Genomic DNA, 18,476 nt, shown 5'->3' on the forward strand with positions numbered 1-18,476 from the left:
GTGGGGGATTTATTTTAAAGGGTCGGGGTGGGTTTTAGGGATGTTTTAGTGTGCCGGTTTTCGATTTTCACGATTTTCACGATTTTTAAAAAACCCAAACGGCAACGATCCGATTCCCTCCCCCTCCCAGCCGAAATCGATCGTTAAGACGATCGATCACACGATTCACATGTCTACCTTCTATGAGGGCAAAGGTATTCTCCATTGGAAACTATGCCTCCTGCGGAGAGGTCCCCCCCACCCGGGCTGTTCAACTAATGACTGCTCAGCATGACTAATGCCCATCCCTGTCCCTCTGCCCGACACATGCTTTGCTTTGCTCCAATTTACCTCTGTCAACTGAAAAGTAGAATGTTGATAAAAACAAAAACCACACTTTGAAATGTCTGTATACAAATGCTAGAAGTCTAAGAAGTAAGATGGGAGAATTAGAGTGTATAGCAGTGAAAGATGAGATAGACAAAATTGGCATCTCAGAGACTGGGAGGAAGGAGGATAACCAATGGGACAGTGCTATATCAGGGTACAAAGATTATCACAATGATAGGGAGGACCAACTTGGGGGGGGGGGGGGGCTTTATGTCCGGGATGGCATAGAGTCCAACAGGATAAAGATCCTGCAAGAAACTAAATGCAAAATTGAATCTTTATGGGTAGAAATCCCTTGTGTGTTGGGGAAGACTATAGTGAGAGGAGTATACTACCGTCCATCTGATCAAGATGGTGAGACTGACAGTGAAATGCTAAGAGAAATTAGGGAAGCTAACCAAATTGGTAGTGCAGTAATGGGAGATTTCAATTACCCCAGTATTGACTGGGTAAGTGAAACATCAGGACCTGCTAGAGAGATAAAGTTCCTGGATGGAATAAATGAGTTTTATGGAGCAATTGCTTCAGGAACCAACGAGGGAGGGAGCAATTTTAGATCTAATTCTTAGTGGAGTGCAGGATTTGGTAAGAGAGAGCTTACGGTGGTGGGGTCACTTGACAATAGTGATCATAATATGATAAAATTTGAATTAATGACTGGAAGGGGGATAGTAAGTAAATCCATGGTTGTAGCACTAAACTTTCAAAAGGGAAACTTTGATAAAATGAGAAAAATAGTTAAAAAAAATTGAAAGGTGCAGCTACAAAGGTTAAAAGTGTGCAACAGGTGTGGACATTGTTAAAAAACCATCCTAGAAGCACAGTACATATGTATACCTCACATTCAGAAAGGTGGAAGGAAGGTCAAATGATTGCCAGCACGGTTAAAAAGTGAGGTGAAAGAGGCAATTTAAGCCAAAAGATCTTCATTCAAAAATTGGAACAAGGATCCATCAGAAGAAAATAGGATCAAGCATAAGCATTAGCAAATTAAATGTAAGACCTGAATTTGACTATGAATTTGTTCTTATGACATTATAGTTCACTTGTTAATTGTTCCTATGCTTCTCTGCTCTCCTATTGGTTTTTGTACCCCCTACCCTTCCCCTGTTACTTGTAATTTCCGTTGCTTTTGTTCCATGTAAACCGAGGTGATGTTTCGACTAACATCGGTATAGAAGACTCTTTAAATAAATAGATAAATAAATAAATAAATAAATAAATAAGACAGGCTAAGAGAGTATTTAAAAGAAATTGGCCGTAGAGGCAAAAACTCACAGTAAAAACTTTTAAAAATATATCCGAAGCAGAAAGCCTGTGAGGGAGTTAGTTGGACCGTTAGATAATCAAGGGGTTAAAGGGGCACTTAGAGAAGATAAAGCCATCACGGAAAGATTAAATGATTTATTTGCTTCGGTGTTTACTGAAGAGGATGTTGGGGAGGTACCCATACTGGAGAAGGTTTTCTTGGGTAATGAATGTTCTCTCAAATTTAGGAAGAAACTAAAAACATGGTTATTTAAACAGGCATTTCCTGACTAGCAAACCCCCCTGCTATAACCATCAATCATCTTCTTCTACCATCGTACACTGTGATCTTTATTTATTTATTTATTTATTTATTTAAAACCTTTTATATATCGATTTTCACGGAGAGCGTCCGACCAAAACGGTTCACAAGTTCAATTTATAACAAGACAAAATAATAATAACAAAATTAATAAAAATAAACAAAAATTATTAAATAAAATATAGTAAAAGGTTGATAAAAAAATACATCATGTAATTATAATCCCTAACTCTTTACATAACTTAACTAAAAATTTATAACAAAACAAGAAAAGTCAGAAATATAAAAAAAGTTAAGAAACCAGAGGCCATAATTATCATGTGGTTAGCGACAAACAAGCTATTAAGCTCCAAGTATATATCATAAACCAGTACTGATATTATGAGGAACTTTGAGGAGAGGTATTCATTTCCTCAATTCCCTGCATAGGCTATCTTGAATAAGTAGGTTTTTAAAACCTTCTTAAATTCCTTATGATCCGTGATTGATCTCAAGGTATTTGGAATCGAGTTCCAAAGAATGGGTCCCGCCACAGAGAATGCTCTCTCCCTGGTTATATTTAGTCTGGCCAGTCTGAATGTAGGCACATCAAGTAGATATTTAGAGGTAGATCTGAGATTTCTAGTAGGCTTATATAACCGTAGTGAGGTGCAGAGCCAAGTTGAATCCGGATCATGTATTAGTGTGTGAATTAATGACAAGATTTTGTATTTCACCCTAAACTTGATGGGCAGCCAATGTAACCCATACAGGATGGGGGTGATGTGATGTCTCATAGGTGCTCCTGTTAATAAACGAGCAGCAGTATTCTGAATCTGTTGCAACGGTCTTATGTTCTAATAATGTATATAATGTATATAATAACTAGCATTCATGATATTATCCAACATGATATGTTCCAATAGTTACCTATGCTGCTTTCCCACGTTTCTCTTCGCTCACCTGTTTTATTCCCTTGTTAATTGTATTTTCTATTCATTTTGTTGTATTGTAAACCGATGTGATGTTTACACTAACACCGGTATAAAAAAGGTTTTAAATAAATAAATAAATAAATTCAGATGGACTGAACCAAATCACGGTGAACCTAGAAGATGTGGTAGGCCTGATTGACAAACTGAAGCGTAGTAAATCACCTGGACCGGATGGTGTACACCCCAGGGTTCTGAAGGAACTAAAAAAATGAAATTTCAGACCTATTAGTAAAAATTTGTAACCTATCATTAAAATCATCCATTGTACCTGAAGACTGGAGGATAGCTAATGTAACCCCAATATTTAAAAAGGGCTCAGGGGCAATCTGGGAAACTACAGACCGGTTAGCCTGACTTCAGTGCCAGGAAAAATAGTGGAAAGTGTTCTAAACATCAAAATCACAGAACATATAGAAAGACATGGTTTAATGGAACAAAGTCAGCATTGCTGTACCCAAGGCAAGTCTTGCCTCACAAATCTGCTTCACTTTTTTGAAGGAGTTAATAAACATGTGGATAAAGGTGAACCGGTAGATGTGGTATATTTGGATTTTCAGAAGGTGTTTGACAAAGTTCCTCATGAGAGGCTTCTAGGAAAGTAAAAAGTCATGGGATAGGTGGCGATATCCTTTCGTGGAATACAAACTGGCTAAAAGACAGGAAATAGAGAGTAGGATTAAATGGACAATTTTCTCAGTGGAAGGGAGTGGGCAGCGGAGTGCCTCAGGGTTCTTTATTGGGACCCTTACTTTTCAATATATTTATAAATGATCTGGAAAGAAATACGACGAGTGAGGTAATCAAATTGCAGATGATACAAAATTGTTCAGAGTAGTTAAATCACAAGCAGATTGTGATAAATTGCAGGAAGACCTTGTGAGACTGGAAAAATGGGCATCGAATGGCAGATGAAATTTAGTATGGATAAGTGCAAGGTGATGCATATAGGGAAAAATAACCCATGCTATAGTTACACAATGTTAGGTTCCATATTAAGTGCTACCACCCAAGAAAGAGATCTAGGCGTCATAGTGGATAACACATTGAAATCGTCGGTTCAGTGTGCTGTGGCAGTCAAAAAAGCAAACAGAATGTTGGGAATTATTAGAAAGGGAATGGTGAATAAAACAGAAAATGTCATAATGCCTCTGTATCGTTCCATGGTGAGACTGCACCTTGAATACTGTGTACAATTCTGGTCGCCGCATCTCAAAAAAGATATAGTTGCGAAGGAGAAGGTACAGAGAAGGGCAACCAAAATGATAAGGGGAATGGAACAGCTCCCCTATGAAGAAAGACTAAAGAGGTTAGGACTTTTCAGCTTGGAGAAGAGACGGCTGAGGGGGAACTCTACATACACACCCACCCAAACATACAAAATTTACGATCACCAAAAACCGCGCCTTTTCCATCGCTGGTTCCCTCCTTTGGAATTCCATGCCCGCCAGTCTTCAGCTAGAAATATGCCCAAAATAATTTAAGTAGAACCTCAAGACTTGGTTATGTAAACAGGCCTACTCCTATTGATTTCTTTTTCTCCCCGCCCCAGGCAGCAATTATTCCGCCACTTAGAACCAAGTATTCCTACCCCCCCCCCCCCCTTCAAAGTTCTCTATGCCTTGCCCCATATTTACATATAATTTCACTTTTTTGCAGCCAATTCTATCCTCAGAATAAAAGTTTTATCCAGGTCATATTGACTAAAATTGATTGTAAATAGTTTTGATGTCTCTGTTGTTGGTTGAACCTCTTCTACCCCCCCCCCCCCCTTCTCCTCCCTTTCTTACCCCTTGCCTTAAGCTCCATTTCTCAAGTTATTGTTCCTTCTAAAGCCTGTTGCTATTTTATGTTCTTATGTAAACTGATAGGATGTTCCCAACGACTGTCGGTATATAAAAATATCAAATAAATAAATAAATAAATATGATAGAGGTGTTTAAAATCATGAGAGGTCTAGAATGGGTAGATGTAAATCGGTTATTTACTCTTTCAGATAATAGAAAGGCTAGGGGGCAGTCCATGAAGTTAGCATGTGGCACATTTAAAACTAATTGGAAAAAGTTATTTTTCATTCAACGCACAATTAAACTCTGGAATTTGTTGCCAGAGGATGTGGTTAGTGTAGTTAGTATAGCTGTGTTTAAAAAAGGATTGGATAAGTTCTTGGAGAAGTCCATTACCTGCTATTAATTAAGTTGACTTAGAAAATAGCCACAGTTATTACTAGCAACAGTAGCATGGAATAGACAAATTTTTGGGTACTTGCCAGGTTCTTATGGCCTGGATTGGCCACTGTTGGAAACAGGATGCTGGGCTTGATGGACCCTTGGTCTGACCCAGTATGGCATGTTCTTATGTTCTTAAAGCCAAAATCAGGAGGCGTGGTCAATGGCAGCGGGGGTCAGAATCCGAGGATCAGTCCAAGGAGTAGTCAACGAAGCAGAGTTCAGGTTCCAGAGGTCAGACGAGGTCACAAGGCAGGCAGAAGTCAGGATCCAGGCAGCGAACAGAATGGTCAAGAAGCAGGCCGAGGTCAGTACCAGAGAGGCAGTCCGAGGGTACTACCTGGGAAGACAAGACAGACAGACGCTGGAACAGAAGGACGCTGGACAAGGCTGGAACAGTAGGATGCTGGAACAGTAGGACACTGGAACAAGGCTGCAACAAGACTGGAACAAGATTGTGAACGCGGAGGCAAACTAGTACACTTACAGTGCCGACCCGATTGCCAAGGCAAGGAAGTGCAGGCAGGGACTTCCTTATATCGCACGTTCAATCAGGGCGCGCTGCGGAGCTAGGACCCACCCCTGGCTCTACAAGAGGCTGGGCAGTCCGCGCATGCGCGCGTGTAGGGACGTGGCCAACACCACTGGGGACGCCGAACTCTGGCATGAGGCCTGGTACGCAGTGGAAGGCCCGGCGACCGCCGCCGCGGGATGCCGAGGCCTGGAGGAACTTGTGGCTGCCGCTGGGGAGGCCGTCCTGTGACCTGCAGAGGAGCTAGCGAGGTGAGCAGGCCCGTGCGTGGGCCGGGCGTGGACAGGGCGTGCAACATGCATCAGTAGCAAGGGATCTTCTTGGTGTTTGGGTAATTGCCTGGTTTTGGCCTCTGTTGGAAATAGGATGCTGAGCTTGATGGACCCTTGGTCTGACCCAGCATGGCAATTTCTTATGTTTTTCTTATGTTCTTATAATGCCTCTGTATTGCTCCATGGTGAGACCGCATCTTGAATACTGTGTGCAATTCTGTTGCAACCATCGCTGCCAGACGTCTCCACTCCGCCCACCGCATTGGCGACTCCCTCCGGGGTTGATGGAAGGCTGGCTGCCGCAGCGTTCTTCGGCCGTCCTCGTCTGGCGTCCCCGGACCGGCCCGACGCTGCAATCCGCCATGTTGACCTGATGCCTAGGGGTGCACGCGCAGCCCCGCCTCAAGTACCAGAAGTGGCGCGAACCTCAGGGGCGTCCCCCTGAGATGACGTCATCTGCTTTAGATATTTAAAGGTCTCTGAATTGCTAACAACTCGAGTTAGCAAGGATAAGGATTCATTCTATCTATGCTACTCTGCCTCCTCGGACTTACCAGGGGTACCCGCTCCTCAGGGGCCTCATTCTCGCTTACTTTGTAGGTTGCAGTCTGGAACCGGTACTTGCTCCTTGAGGGCCCTCGTTCCCGGACTTCTTCGGAATTCACTTCTGCCTGGAAGCCATCGCTGCCTACTACATCTGTGAGTTACCATCGCTCTCTCAGAGCTTTCCCTGGAACCAGGTACTCGCTCCTCAAGGGCCTACTTCATTCCAGCTCCTGGGCTTCTATGAGACATTGTGTGAGTGTTACCATCAGGTTCTGTCCATGAACCCTGCATACCCTGCCTACTGAAACCCATGGGTTTCTCTACAGCTCAGCCTCCAGGGATCGCTGTTCCAGTATCTGAGGGACTACAGCCCAGCCGGGCATTCCCGCTCACTACTGCCACCTCTGGTGGTTCAGTATACTGTCTAATAAAAGAACTAGTGTGTGTCTGTCTCCTAACTCTGAGCCTGACCAGTGGTCCCTCTCGGGATCTTCCCCGGGGGCGTGGTCATCTGCCACCGGTCCAAGGATCCACCACAACTCTCCTAATTAATAACAAATTCTGGTCGCTGCATCTCAAAAAGATTTAGTTGCACTGGAGAAAGTGCAGAGAAGGGTGACCAAAAATATAAGTAGCATGAAACGGCTGCCCTATGAGGTATGGCTAAGGAACTTATGGCTGTTCAGTTTGGAGAAGAGACGACTATGATAGAGGTCTACAAAATCATGAAAGGACTTGAAAAAGTTAATGAAAATCCGTTATTTACTCTCTCAGGTAATATAAGAACTAGGGGGCACTCCATGAATTTAGCAAGTAGCTCATTTAAACAAATCTAAGAAAATAATTTTTCATTTTGGGGATGATTTTAAAAGGAGCGTGCGTGCATCCATGGGTGCTCGGTTCCCAGGGGCATGCACATGGACGCACCAATTTTATAACATGTGCGCATCCCCAGACTCTGGCTTGAAGGTGGGGAAAGTGATGGTAAAGCTTTAACCTTTACTGCAGGAGCATTTGGATCGCCTCAAGACACCGAAGGTGGATGCTGCCGTGTCGGCTATCACTAAAAAGACCACAATTCCGGTAGCTGGAGCAGCTGCCCTGAAGGATGTTCAGGATCGCAAACTGGAAGTTCAGCTCAAGCAGGTGTTTGAGGTGTCCGCTCTTGGGCTCTGTGCTGCAGTCTGTGCCAGCATGATGCAGCATGTCTGTTTTTGTTGGATCCAGAAGTCACAAGAGCAGTCTTCCATGGGAACACTGTCTCTGGTCCAAGTGGCCCGCCTGGAGGCAGTAGTCGCATATGTAGTGTATGCCTTGTATGACCTTGTGCGCACCACAGCGCGAAGCATGGTTTCGGTGGTGGCAGCAAGACGGCTGTTGTGGCTGTGTAATTGGTCGGCGGATCTGTCGTCGAAATCGCAGCTATGTAACCTTCCTTTTAAAGGCAAGCTTTTGTTCGGGGAGGATCTCGACCAGGTTATGAAGTCCTTGGGAGAAACCAAAGGCAACAAAGGCCTTCACCTAAAGTTTCCCAAGCTAAAAAAAAATAATAAAGTTATACGCTACCTTAACTGTAACATACATTTAATGTTCTCCATGCATAATTCTTCAATGCACCACATACTCAATATCTACCCTGTTTGTTGCATACTCACAGTTTATTGATTTTATTTTATTATTATTATTACTACTAACATTATTACTATTACTATTATTATATAATTTATATTTGTATTATTTGTTTTAATGTTTATTGTTCCATGTACACCATGCCCATGGTATTTCTAATTCTGGTTTTCTGTAAACCGAAGCGATATGTACTTGTACATGATCTTCGGTATATAAAAGCTTTTAAATAAATAAATAAATAAATAAATAAACAAGTTGCCGGAGGATAAGAAGACAACGAAGAAGCCTTTCTCCTCGTGACCCCAGTTTCTTGAGCCGAGGAGGTTTCACTCTGGGAGAGGTTCTGGGACCTCAATGCCAAGACAGTCCTCGAGTAGACAGTAGTCCTTTCGGGGTTCGGGAAAGTCTTATAGAAGTGGGACTGCTCAGGGAGCGAGCGGACTCAAATCTTCCCAATGAGATCTGACCAGTCCATTCCTCGGCTGCAGCGATTGGAGGCAGACTGTTTCAATTTTACGAGGAGTGGATCACGTTCACCTCCCAGTGGGTGTTAGAGGTTGTCAGGGACGGTTACGCCTTAGATTTTTCTCACCCTTTCAGGTAGGTCTTTCAGGAGTCGCGCTGTCTTTCGCAAAGCAAGCGGGTGGCAATAGAGGAGACTCTGCAAAGGTTGTTAAGTCTAGAGGCTGTAGTTCTGGTCCCAGCGCCCGAACAGGGGCAGGGAAGTTCCCCATTTACTTCATAGTCTCAAAGAAGAAGGGCACCTTTTGCCCCATCTTAGACCTTCAAAAGGTGAATCAAAGTTTGAAGGTACAACACTTCTTCATGGAGACTTTGCGTACCGTGATTGCAGCGGTCCAAAAAGGAGAGTTTTGGGCATCTCTGGATGTCACTAAGGCCTACCTACACATCCCCATTCAACAGGACCACCAGAAGTTTCTCTGGTTCAAGGTGCTGGGTCAGCATTTTCAGTTTTGGGTCTTTCCCTTCGGACTGGACACTGCTTCTCAAACCAAGGTGATGGTTGTGTTGGCTGCAGCCCTCAGAAGGGGCGGAATGTTGGTACACCCCTATGTGGATGACTGGCTCATCCTGGGAAGATGCAGGAGGAGTGCTCATGTTCAGTACAGAGTGAGGTCTCTGTTGGAGTTGCTGGGTTGGGTCATCAATCTGGTGAAGAGTCACCTGGTGCCATCGCAGTACCTGGAATACTTGGGGGCCCGATTCAGTACTCAGCTGGGCAGAATGTTCCTCACAGCTGGGCAGAATGTTCCTCCTGAAGCTTGGCCACAGGGTGGCCAAGCTTCAGGATCAGATATCTTGCTTATGTTGCCTCTCTATACCGAAGATCTAGGATTACTTACAAGTCCTGGGCTCAATGGCTTTGACGTTGAAGCTGGTGCTGTGGGCAGTTGCACATATGTGTCCGCTGCAGAAGGCTTTCTTGTCCTCTGGAAAACTCTGTTGGAACAGTACTTTCTCCCCCTGCCTTTGTTGAAGGAGGCCAGGTCCAGTCTAGTGTGGTGGATGTCGGGGAGCAATTTCGAGAAAGGAATGCCCCTCAAAGTTAAATTATACAGATTATATTACACAATTTTATTAATTACAATGTTAATCTATAATATTTATTATCATTATGTTTTATTGTCATCCAGTTATATTGTTACATATGTGCCACTGTTCTATGTAAAGCCCCTTATCTTGTTGGGCAGTTTATTGTTATATGTAAACCGGAGTGATTTGTAGTCTCTATAAGAACCTCGGTATATAAAAAATTAAAAATAAATAAATAAATAAAGTCCCAGAATGGGTGGTGGTCACCACGGATGCCAGCCTTAGGGGCTGGGGAGTGGTGTGTCTGGACAGCTTGGCCCAGGGCCTGTGGTCAGTGTCGGAACAGTCTTGGTCCATCTATTGGTTGGAGACAAGGGCAATACGCAAAGCCCTTCAGGTGTTTCTTCACTTGGTCCGCAGTCGGATGGGGAGAGTGTTTTCGGATACTGTGACGACGGTGGCATATATCAACCACCAGGGAGGAACCAATAGTCCCACTGTGGCTCACGAGGCTTTTGTTTGTCTGGGTGGAACTTCATCTTGAGGGCATCGCGGCCTCTCACATTGCAGGAGTAGACAACGTACAAGCGGACTATCTCAGCTGGCAACTATTGGATCCTGGAGAGTGGGAACTGTCCCCAAAAGCTTGGAATCACATTTGTGCCTGCTGGGGGACTCCTCACCTGGATCTCATGGTGACATGAACCAATGACAAGACGGAAAGGTTTTTCAGTTGTAGGTGGGAGATCGGAGCGGTGGGCCTCGATAAGCTCCTATGCCCGTGGCCAACCGGGATCCTTCTCTACGTTTTTCCTCCGTGGCCCCTCATAGCTCGAGTGCTCAGATGGATAGAGGCTCACGCAGGTTTGGTGGTTATGGTGGCACTGGAGTGGCCGCGTCATCTGTGGTTCGCCGATCTGGTACATCTGGCTGTGGATGAGCCTCTGCGGCTGTCTCACTTGCAGAAGTTGCTGCGTCAAGGTCCCATATTTTGGATCAGATCCCTTCTGTCTCGCAGCTTGGCTTTTGAGAGACGGTGGTTGCGTCCGAAGAGGTATTCAGAGTCAGTTATTGCTACCCTTCTTCAGGCTAGACACCCGCTACTTCTATTGCTTATTCTCGGGCGTGGAAGATTTTTGAGACCTGGTGTGACCAGCAGAGTTTGGATCTGCTGCTGGTTTCAGTCCTACACATTTGTCCTTCTTGCAGCAGGGCTTGTCCAAGAGGTTAGCTTATAGCTTGCTTAGAGTTCAGGTCTCAGCCCTGGGTTGTCTCAGGGGGAAGGTACAGGGCAAGCCTTTGGCATCTCATCCTGACGTGGTGCGTTTCCTGAAAGGTGTTATGCATCTGTGTTCCCCTCTGCGAAACATGTGCCCAGAGTGGAATCTCAATTTGATGTTGCAAGTTCTCTGTGAGGCTCCATTTGAGCCTTTGGGTCGTGCGTCTCTGAAGGTCCTTACCTTGAAGACCGTCTTTTTGGTTGCCATTTGCTCGGCCAGGCGAATCTCAGAATCACAAGCCCTTTCTTGCCACGATCCTTTCCTGCGGATCTCTACCAACAAGGTGTCCTTATGTATGGTGCCTTCGTTCCTTCCTAAGGTTGTCTCTGACTTTCATGTGAATCAGGCAGTGGAGTTACCGGGGTTTCCGGACTGATCTCGTGATCCTTCAATTGGCAGGGATCTCCATCTCTTGGATGTACGACATGTCCTGTTGCGCTATTTGAAGGTCACCAATTCTTTCTGATGATCTGATCTCCTCAGGAGATATGTAGGGCCGCTGTGTGGTCCTCACTTCATACATTCACTAAACATTACCAATTGGATGTGTGCACGCCAGAGCCGGCATTGTTTGGTGAGAGTGTGCTGAGAGTGGGTCTTTCGGGTCCCCACCTGGTATAGGGGGGCTTGGGTACATCCCACTTGTCTGGACTGATCTGGGTATGTTCAGGAAAAGAAAATTGGTTCTTACCTGCTAATTTTCATTGCTGTAATACTACAGATCAGTCCAGAGGCCCGTCCTCAATGATTTTGCCAAAAGACTGCTTGTTTTTTGCTGCTGAGCCTATGAGTTCATGTGTAAATGTTTAAGATTGTTTGTCTAGTGTTGCATAGTTTACTGGAGTTTTCTGTCCACTTTGGTTGGTGGCTATTCAATTCAGGGGTATCAATTCTAGGGGATTTGGTTCACCCTGTTATTAATTAATCTTGGCTTGGGTACAGGTCAATACTGAGGGACTGCAGGGGGTACTCTCGGATATGTAGCAGTGCCCAAAGTTTTGTCCTCTGCCTCCATCTGCTGGTAGGGATGAATAAACCCACTTGTCTGGACTGATCTGTGGTATTACAGAAATTAAAATTAGCAGGTAAGAACCAATTTTCCTGTATTTGTATTTTAAGATAATTAAATTCTAAATGATTATAAAAGATGTGTGAATGGTCTTTTGCTAAGTTGATGATTGGTGCTGCTGTTTACATCATGTGCTAACTCAGCTCCTTTTGGGTGTAAGTGTTTCCATGTGTCCAATATATTTGTGTTTATTTCTTTTAACTCTGCCATAACAGAAAGGAAACTGCTCCAGCGTGCAGGTTCCAAATTAGACATTACCTTTTTACCTGGGGCTCTGTATAATATGAGATTTGCTCTGTAGTAAAAACCCAGATGCATTTGCTCAGTGAATGACTAGAAGTGAAACAAATCTAGGGAAGTACATCACCCTTACTGACTTTTCCTATTTGCAGTTTCCAAAATTCAGGCCAAATACAAAGGATGCTTAGGATGCAGGGAGTTTCGGAAGCAGAAGAAGGCAGGTAGGTGAAAGAGAATTGCATCGAGCACTCCATACTGCTATGTTTTCCTTACTGTAGAGATTTCAAGATGAGGTTAGTACGTTCTGAGATATACTGTACTAGGAAGTCAAGCATCATGAAAACATAATTTGGTCATAGATTTTAAACAAAGCAAAAGCATGCATGTCTCTGGGGAATCATGGGATTAAATGCCCTGTTTAACAGACTAGAGTTAATAAATGCTAATAGCAATATACTGAAGTTGTATAGTGCAGCTCACCCAGACAGGATCTCTACATGCCTTACTTCAGGAACCAGCCAATGGCTCAGTATTGTGCAGGAGACCTAGATTTTACTCCTGAGCCTGATTTCTGCTTCTTGGGCTGGAGTGGGTTAAGGATTCTGCTGGGGCTGCATTCATGGCCCAAGTGGTATGGGAGAGAGTCCCAGTCATTATTATTTATTTAGCAAATGCAAATCTGCTAAATCGCCCTAGTTAAGCGAGTTCAAAGTTATTAATCCACCTTAGTTTATAAAGAGGACATTCTTCTATAATGTGCAGTATAATTTGTGTCTTTCGATAATTGTACGGTGGGTTGGTTCTGAAGCTCCAACAGCAAAGATTGGCTGTTGATTGGCCTTTGCCTGTTCTGAACCTTTTTAGCAAGGGCCATTCTCTTCATGTTAATTCACAGCCAACACATTGAAGAGTGAGGATTGATATGAGAAATGTGTTTGTGATTTATTTATTTCCTGTGATTGCCATTCCTTGATCCAACTGGTATCTGCAGACAGGTTCTGGTCAAGGAGGTTGCTCCATAAAGGGTGCCGTAGGTGGATTAAAAAGGTCATTGTAGAGTGGTAGGTAAGGTGCAGAATGATTAGTTTCAATCAGCTTATGGGCCATCATCTGCCATCAGATATGTGGAGGAGCAATATTTACAATAACAGGAAACCGGGGAGGAGGTTTTCAGTTTCAGTTTACAAGGTTCTGTTCAGCTGGAGTGTCAACAAGATGTCTATGTGGTGGCCTTTGCTGGTAGGTAAACAAATACTCTACTGCTGAACATGATACAGTGAGAGTTGAGGTCCGAAGGGTTGCAACTTCATCTTCCCACATTGATCCAGCAAGCCTGGCTGGTGGGATTTTTCAGGGTGCATATATATATCAGCTTCTGGAAGGAAGCCGTGGTCTAGGTTTCCTGGTTTCTGCAATAGCTAGGCTGGACAGGAGCTGAGGCTCATGTGCTCCAGCCTCAGGAAATGCTGGTTCCGATTGGGATAGAGATCCAAAGGAGTGAAAGGAAACTGCTAGGCTAAAAGAAGAGAGAAGATAAAGAAAAACATACCCAGTCTTTTCTGGGGATGGATGGCCCAGTCATTTGTTTCTGGCACCTGAACTGCATGAAAACCAATAGTATGTCATTACAGCTTAGTAGACGTATAGAGAGACACAGTGCTTTGCACACAGTCACACAAAGTTGGTATTAAGTCTGGTATTCCAAACATAATGTTAGGAATTATTAAGAAGGGAATGGAAAATAAAACGGAAAATGTCATAATGCCTCTGTATAGTTCCATGGTGAGACCACACATTGAAAATTGTGTGCACTTCTGGTCACCGCATCTCAAAAGGATATAACTGCACTGGAGAAAGTGCAGAGAAGGGCGACTAAAATGATAAGGGGCATGGAACGGCTGCCCAATGAGGAAAGGCTAAAGAAATATGGGTTGTTCAGTTTGGAGAAGAGACAACTGAGGGGGGATATGATAGAAGTCTACAGAATCATGAAAGGACTTGAACAAGTTAATATAAATTGGTTATTTACTCTCTCAGATAGTAGAAGGACCAAGGGGCACTCCATGAATATAGCAAGTAGCTCATTTAAAACAAATCGAAGAAAATTCTTTTTCACTCAGTGCATAGTTAAGCTCTGGAATTCATTGCCGTAGGATGTGGTTACAGCAGTTAGTGTAACTGGGTTTAAAAAAGGTTTGGATAAGTTCCTAGAGGATAAATCTATAAACTGCTATGATGGTAATTAATAAGCAATAATAGCTTGTGATCTATCTAATGTTTGGGTACTTGCCAGGTATTTGTGAATTGGATAGGCCACTGTTGGAAACATGATCCTGGGCTTGATGGACCCTTAGTCTGACCCAGTATGGCATATGTTATGTTATGTTAAAATGAATACAAACCGTCATGCCAATAAAGTTTCCCGGATTTGAATCTGAATCTGTTAGAGGTAGAAAGAACTTGTGTCCCAGAACTGACTACCAATCCGGTCTTCCTCCTTTTTAAATGAATAATTAATAGTAAACTAGCAGAAACCCCCATTCTTTGCCTGGGTTAGAGAACAGCCCCATGATTCACAAGTGTTAAAATCATTGCGCATGTAAATAAGGTGAACAAATAGGTGAACAAATAAGGTGAACAAATAGTATTACCTCTTCATTATAACCAGGAATGTAACATTTATGTTTATCTGATTAAAGTCTTGGAAAGCTCTTCCCACTTCCACCCCTTCCACCCCAGATCCACAGTGCGGCATGCCTGCCCTCACAATCTTCCCCCTACCTCGGCCTTAACACAGCATTAACTTCCTGTGCCGTGCGGCACCAGTCTCACAGTCTCACAGTATGAGTTCTGAGATCTGTGGGATCCAAACAATTCATACAAAGAGACTGGGTCCATGGAGCACAGAAAGCTGATGCTGTGTTAAGTGCCACTCCTGCTGCTGGCTTGGGGAGGAGATAGGAGAGCAGGAGAAGGAAGGGAGGCCAGGCTAGAGCCACATCGAGGGCAGGAAGATCAGAGCCCTATACTGGGAGTTGGACGGGTAGAGTGGTGGGAAAAAGAAGTCTGTGCTACTGCCTGGATTCGGGGCACTTTTGGGCGGAATCAGGGCACAGGCCCTTGGGCTCATGCTTAGTGATGCCCCTAGAGGGAAGGCCTGCTTCTCTCCTCATCCTGCCCCAAGGACTGCAGGAAGGATTGCGTCTCTTCCTGTCCACCCAAGGAGCTTGGGAAGGCCTGCCTTCCTTCCCGTTTGGTCCCAAGGAGCCTCGGGAAGGTGTGACCCCGCCTTATTCAACCCAGAGGTGCCATTGATGGCTTCCCTTTCTCTCTCTCCACTCTCCACATCGCTGGATACACTCCAGCCAGGAATTCAGCCAACATAGTAATACCAGTTTGTTATCTGCAAAGCAGTTAATGGAAGACCATAAAAAGATCAAGTCAAAAGTGACTCTCCTATAATTTTCTTCCGGTGGCATTCAGTTAGTTCAGTAAGTTTAGAGTAGCTAGAATGGCCATTCTCAAGTTGTAAGCAAACATACATAACACAATTTACTATTAACTGGGCTATAGAACTGGGCTATAGAACTGATCTACAGCTGAACTCTGCTTCACTCAGATTCCTTATTCCTGGCTCTCTGCCGAAGCCTCTGAGCCTTTCTGTAGTTTAAAGGAATCTGCATTCTCAGCTGCTGACGTCTCATCACCAGTCTCTCACTTTTCTGCACTGTTTGGTAAATAGACGTGCAGGGCACCGATTGCAACGGAGCTTATGGGAGTCAAATCATCATCATCAGCTGCACATTTGTGTTGAATTTAACTGCTGTACCTCATTGCGAATAATAAATACTGAAAAGTCATCTTGTCGATTTTCTTACAGCTGTAAAAATTGAGGCCTGCTGGAGAGGTGCACTGGCACGGAAAGAAGCCAAGAAGAGGACATGGGCTGTGCAGACTATCAAAAAGTGTGACTCCGCTTTCACTCGTGCCATTTTTCATTGTTGAGGGAGGAGGGCAAGTGAGGAGGGGAAGAAGAGGAAGCAATGGGCATAAGTCAAAGTAACGAGCCCTCGATTCTATAAAAGTTCCTGTGTTGCAGAAGCGGTTGAATATCCTGGAGATTCTCAGCCACTGGTATTTTTTTCCTAAAGCCACAAAAACAAACAAAAAATATATATGGGTCGGCTTTGGGAATGATTAACAAGGTCCTACAGAGATCTACTTCTGTGCATTGTTTTTTGCACATCTCAGGATTGCAGAATAGAGAACAAATGAAGCAAATATTATTTACTTGGAGCCGGTTAAGATGCAGATCTTACTTACTGCATCGCTAATGCACCACATTCGATTTTACACCATTGAATCCTGACACCATTGAAAGGGCAAAAGTGAGGCAGACAAACTCTCATTATCTCTTCCTCCCAGTGATAATGCAACTAATACCTTTGACCTTATTATAGTGTCTTTTTTTTGTCTGTTTTTTCTCTTGCGGTTATCTTGTTCTCAGATCCCTTGTTTGAGCCAAGTTATTTACTGACCAAAGAATGTTTCTAGCAAGATTTTAAAGCAGGAAACGTTTAATTCTTTAATGAAATGCATTCTGCTACAAACCTTCTTCTTTGCATAATAAGAATGGATGCACATTTTTATAGTTGGTTCCCAGAACAAATTAGTTGGTGCCTTTTCTTTAAGATGATAAAAAGATCCATCTATCCGTGTGAGAAAAGGAGGGGGGCCTCAGGTTTTTCCAGCTTTTCAATTTGCTCTGAATCTGTTCTGCTCTACGTTGATGCGGATCCTTCCGAGTTATTTTCTTTTTTTAACTTATTGTACATTAGAGCAGCTTCTCAAGCCCATAAAGTATCGTCCTTCAAAGTTTTGCTTAAAGTTCATATATTTAAAGCAGAAGACCTAGTTGGTGGACAATATCTTTGGTTAATAGAGAGAGTTTTCCTTAGTGTGTCCAGTGACCCGTCAGCAGAAAAGGCAAAAAGAGAAAATAAGATATGTAAAAATACCCCCAAAAACCCAGTTACTACCCCATAATATTTTATAATTTGGAACAATGCAGTTTTCTTTATAAAGTGTTCAGCAATAAAGGATTACACTCTAAAAAAAACAAGGCCAGCTAGCATCATTTTAAAATATTGACCCAGCAGGTTAGGAGTGTCTGCGGATTGCTCTTGCTCCATTTGGACTTTCAAAACCAACCATGGGGTTAAGAGGAGTCCTGAGGAAGGCACATCCAATGGGCCTTGAATTTTTAAAATTTTGAGGCAGGGACAAGAAGTTGTTGGCTACTGAGTGAGGAAAACAAAATGAAATGAAATACAAACTAAATTTAGTTCGCTTTTCTTTTGTTCAAATCTCGTTTTGTTTCAAACAAAAGCACATCCCATTGGAAGGAAAACAGTTCGGGGTGCATGGAGTGTGTGTTGCCTTAACATCAGAAGTGCCTGATGTTTGTGTGTCTTATTCCCAGGGCAATGTGCTGCCTTTCTCTGTTGTACTTCGCAACGGTTCACAGATGATCACCGAGCCTTTCAAATCTTGGCCACATGGGAGACAGAGAATATCTGGTTTTTTTTTTGTTATAGATTTATAAAGGGATTCATCAATCGAAATAACCCCATTGGGCCTGAAAACAGTGACTTTATACAGCTTATGCAGTACACCTACCTCACCAAGCTAAAGGAGCATGTTCCGAAAACTGTCCTGGACAAAAGCTGGCTCAGCCCTCCCGCTAGCCTGGAAACGGTGAGAATCCCATCCCGTTTTAATCCCCGCCTTCCTAGTGTTTTGTCACAGATGCACAAAAGAAAAAATAACTTTTTGAAAGGAAGAGCAAGTTTGCTTACCATAAACGGTGTTTTCCTTAGATAGCAGATGAATTAGCCATGCTTTCTGGGACGTCCTCTGTGCCTCTAGGTGGCAGAGCTCTCAAAGGGGCCAATGCAATACAGTGCGCTCAGTCGAGCGCACTGTTTAACCCGCTGTCGGATGCTGGTCAAATAGGCGCTAATCCACCCCCTAATGCAATAGGGAGATTAGCGCCTATTTAACGTGCATCCGACATGGAGTGAATGAGTTAGTGCTCATCACATGCAAATGCAAGTGAATGAGGCTATTACTCTTTCACTCCAAATGCAAAAAAATAAATGTGCATCTCAGATGCACATTTATCGCTCAGGCGTTAATAGCTGAGTGCACTGAAAA

At 43.6% G+C, this 18,476-nt stretch overlaps 1 protein-coding gene across 2 annotated transcripts in view; it reads left to right on the top strand.

The window, feature by feature from the left end:
* MYO1H (myosin IH) overlaps window positions 1-18,476 on the top strand; it is a 245,452-nt gene that overhangs the window by 190,944 nt on the left and 36,032 nt on the right. For both annotated transcript variants that reach the window (XM_029571488.1, XM_029571486.1), the window contains exons 22-24: window positions 12,413-12,481; window positions 16,141-16,225; window positions 17,858-18,017. In XM_029571488.1, the coding sequence (XP_029427348.1) occupies window positions 12,413-12,481; window positions 16,141-16,225; window positions 17,858-18,017 (314 nt within the window). The remainder of the gene's footprint in view (window positions 1-12,412; window positions 12,482-16,140; window positions 16,226-17,857; window positions 18,018-18,476) is intronic.

This window comes from Rhinatrema bivittatum, chromosome 11 (assembly GCF_901001135.1).
Source record: "Rhinatrema bivittatum chromosome 11, aRhiBiv1.1, whole genome shotgun sequence".
NCBI classification, from domain to species: Eukaryota; Metazoa; Chordata; class Amphibia; order Gymnophiona; family Rhinatrematidae; genus Rhinatrema; species Rhinatrema bivittatum.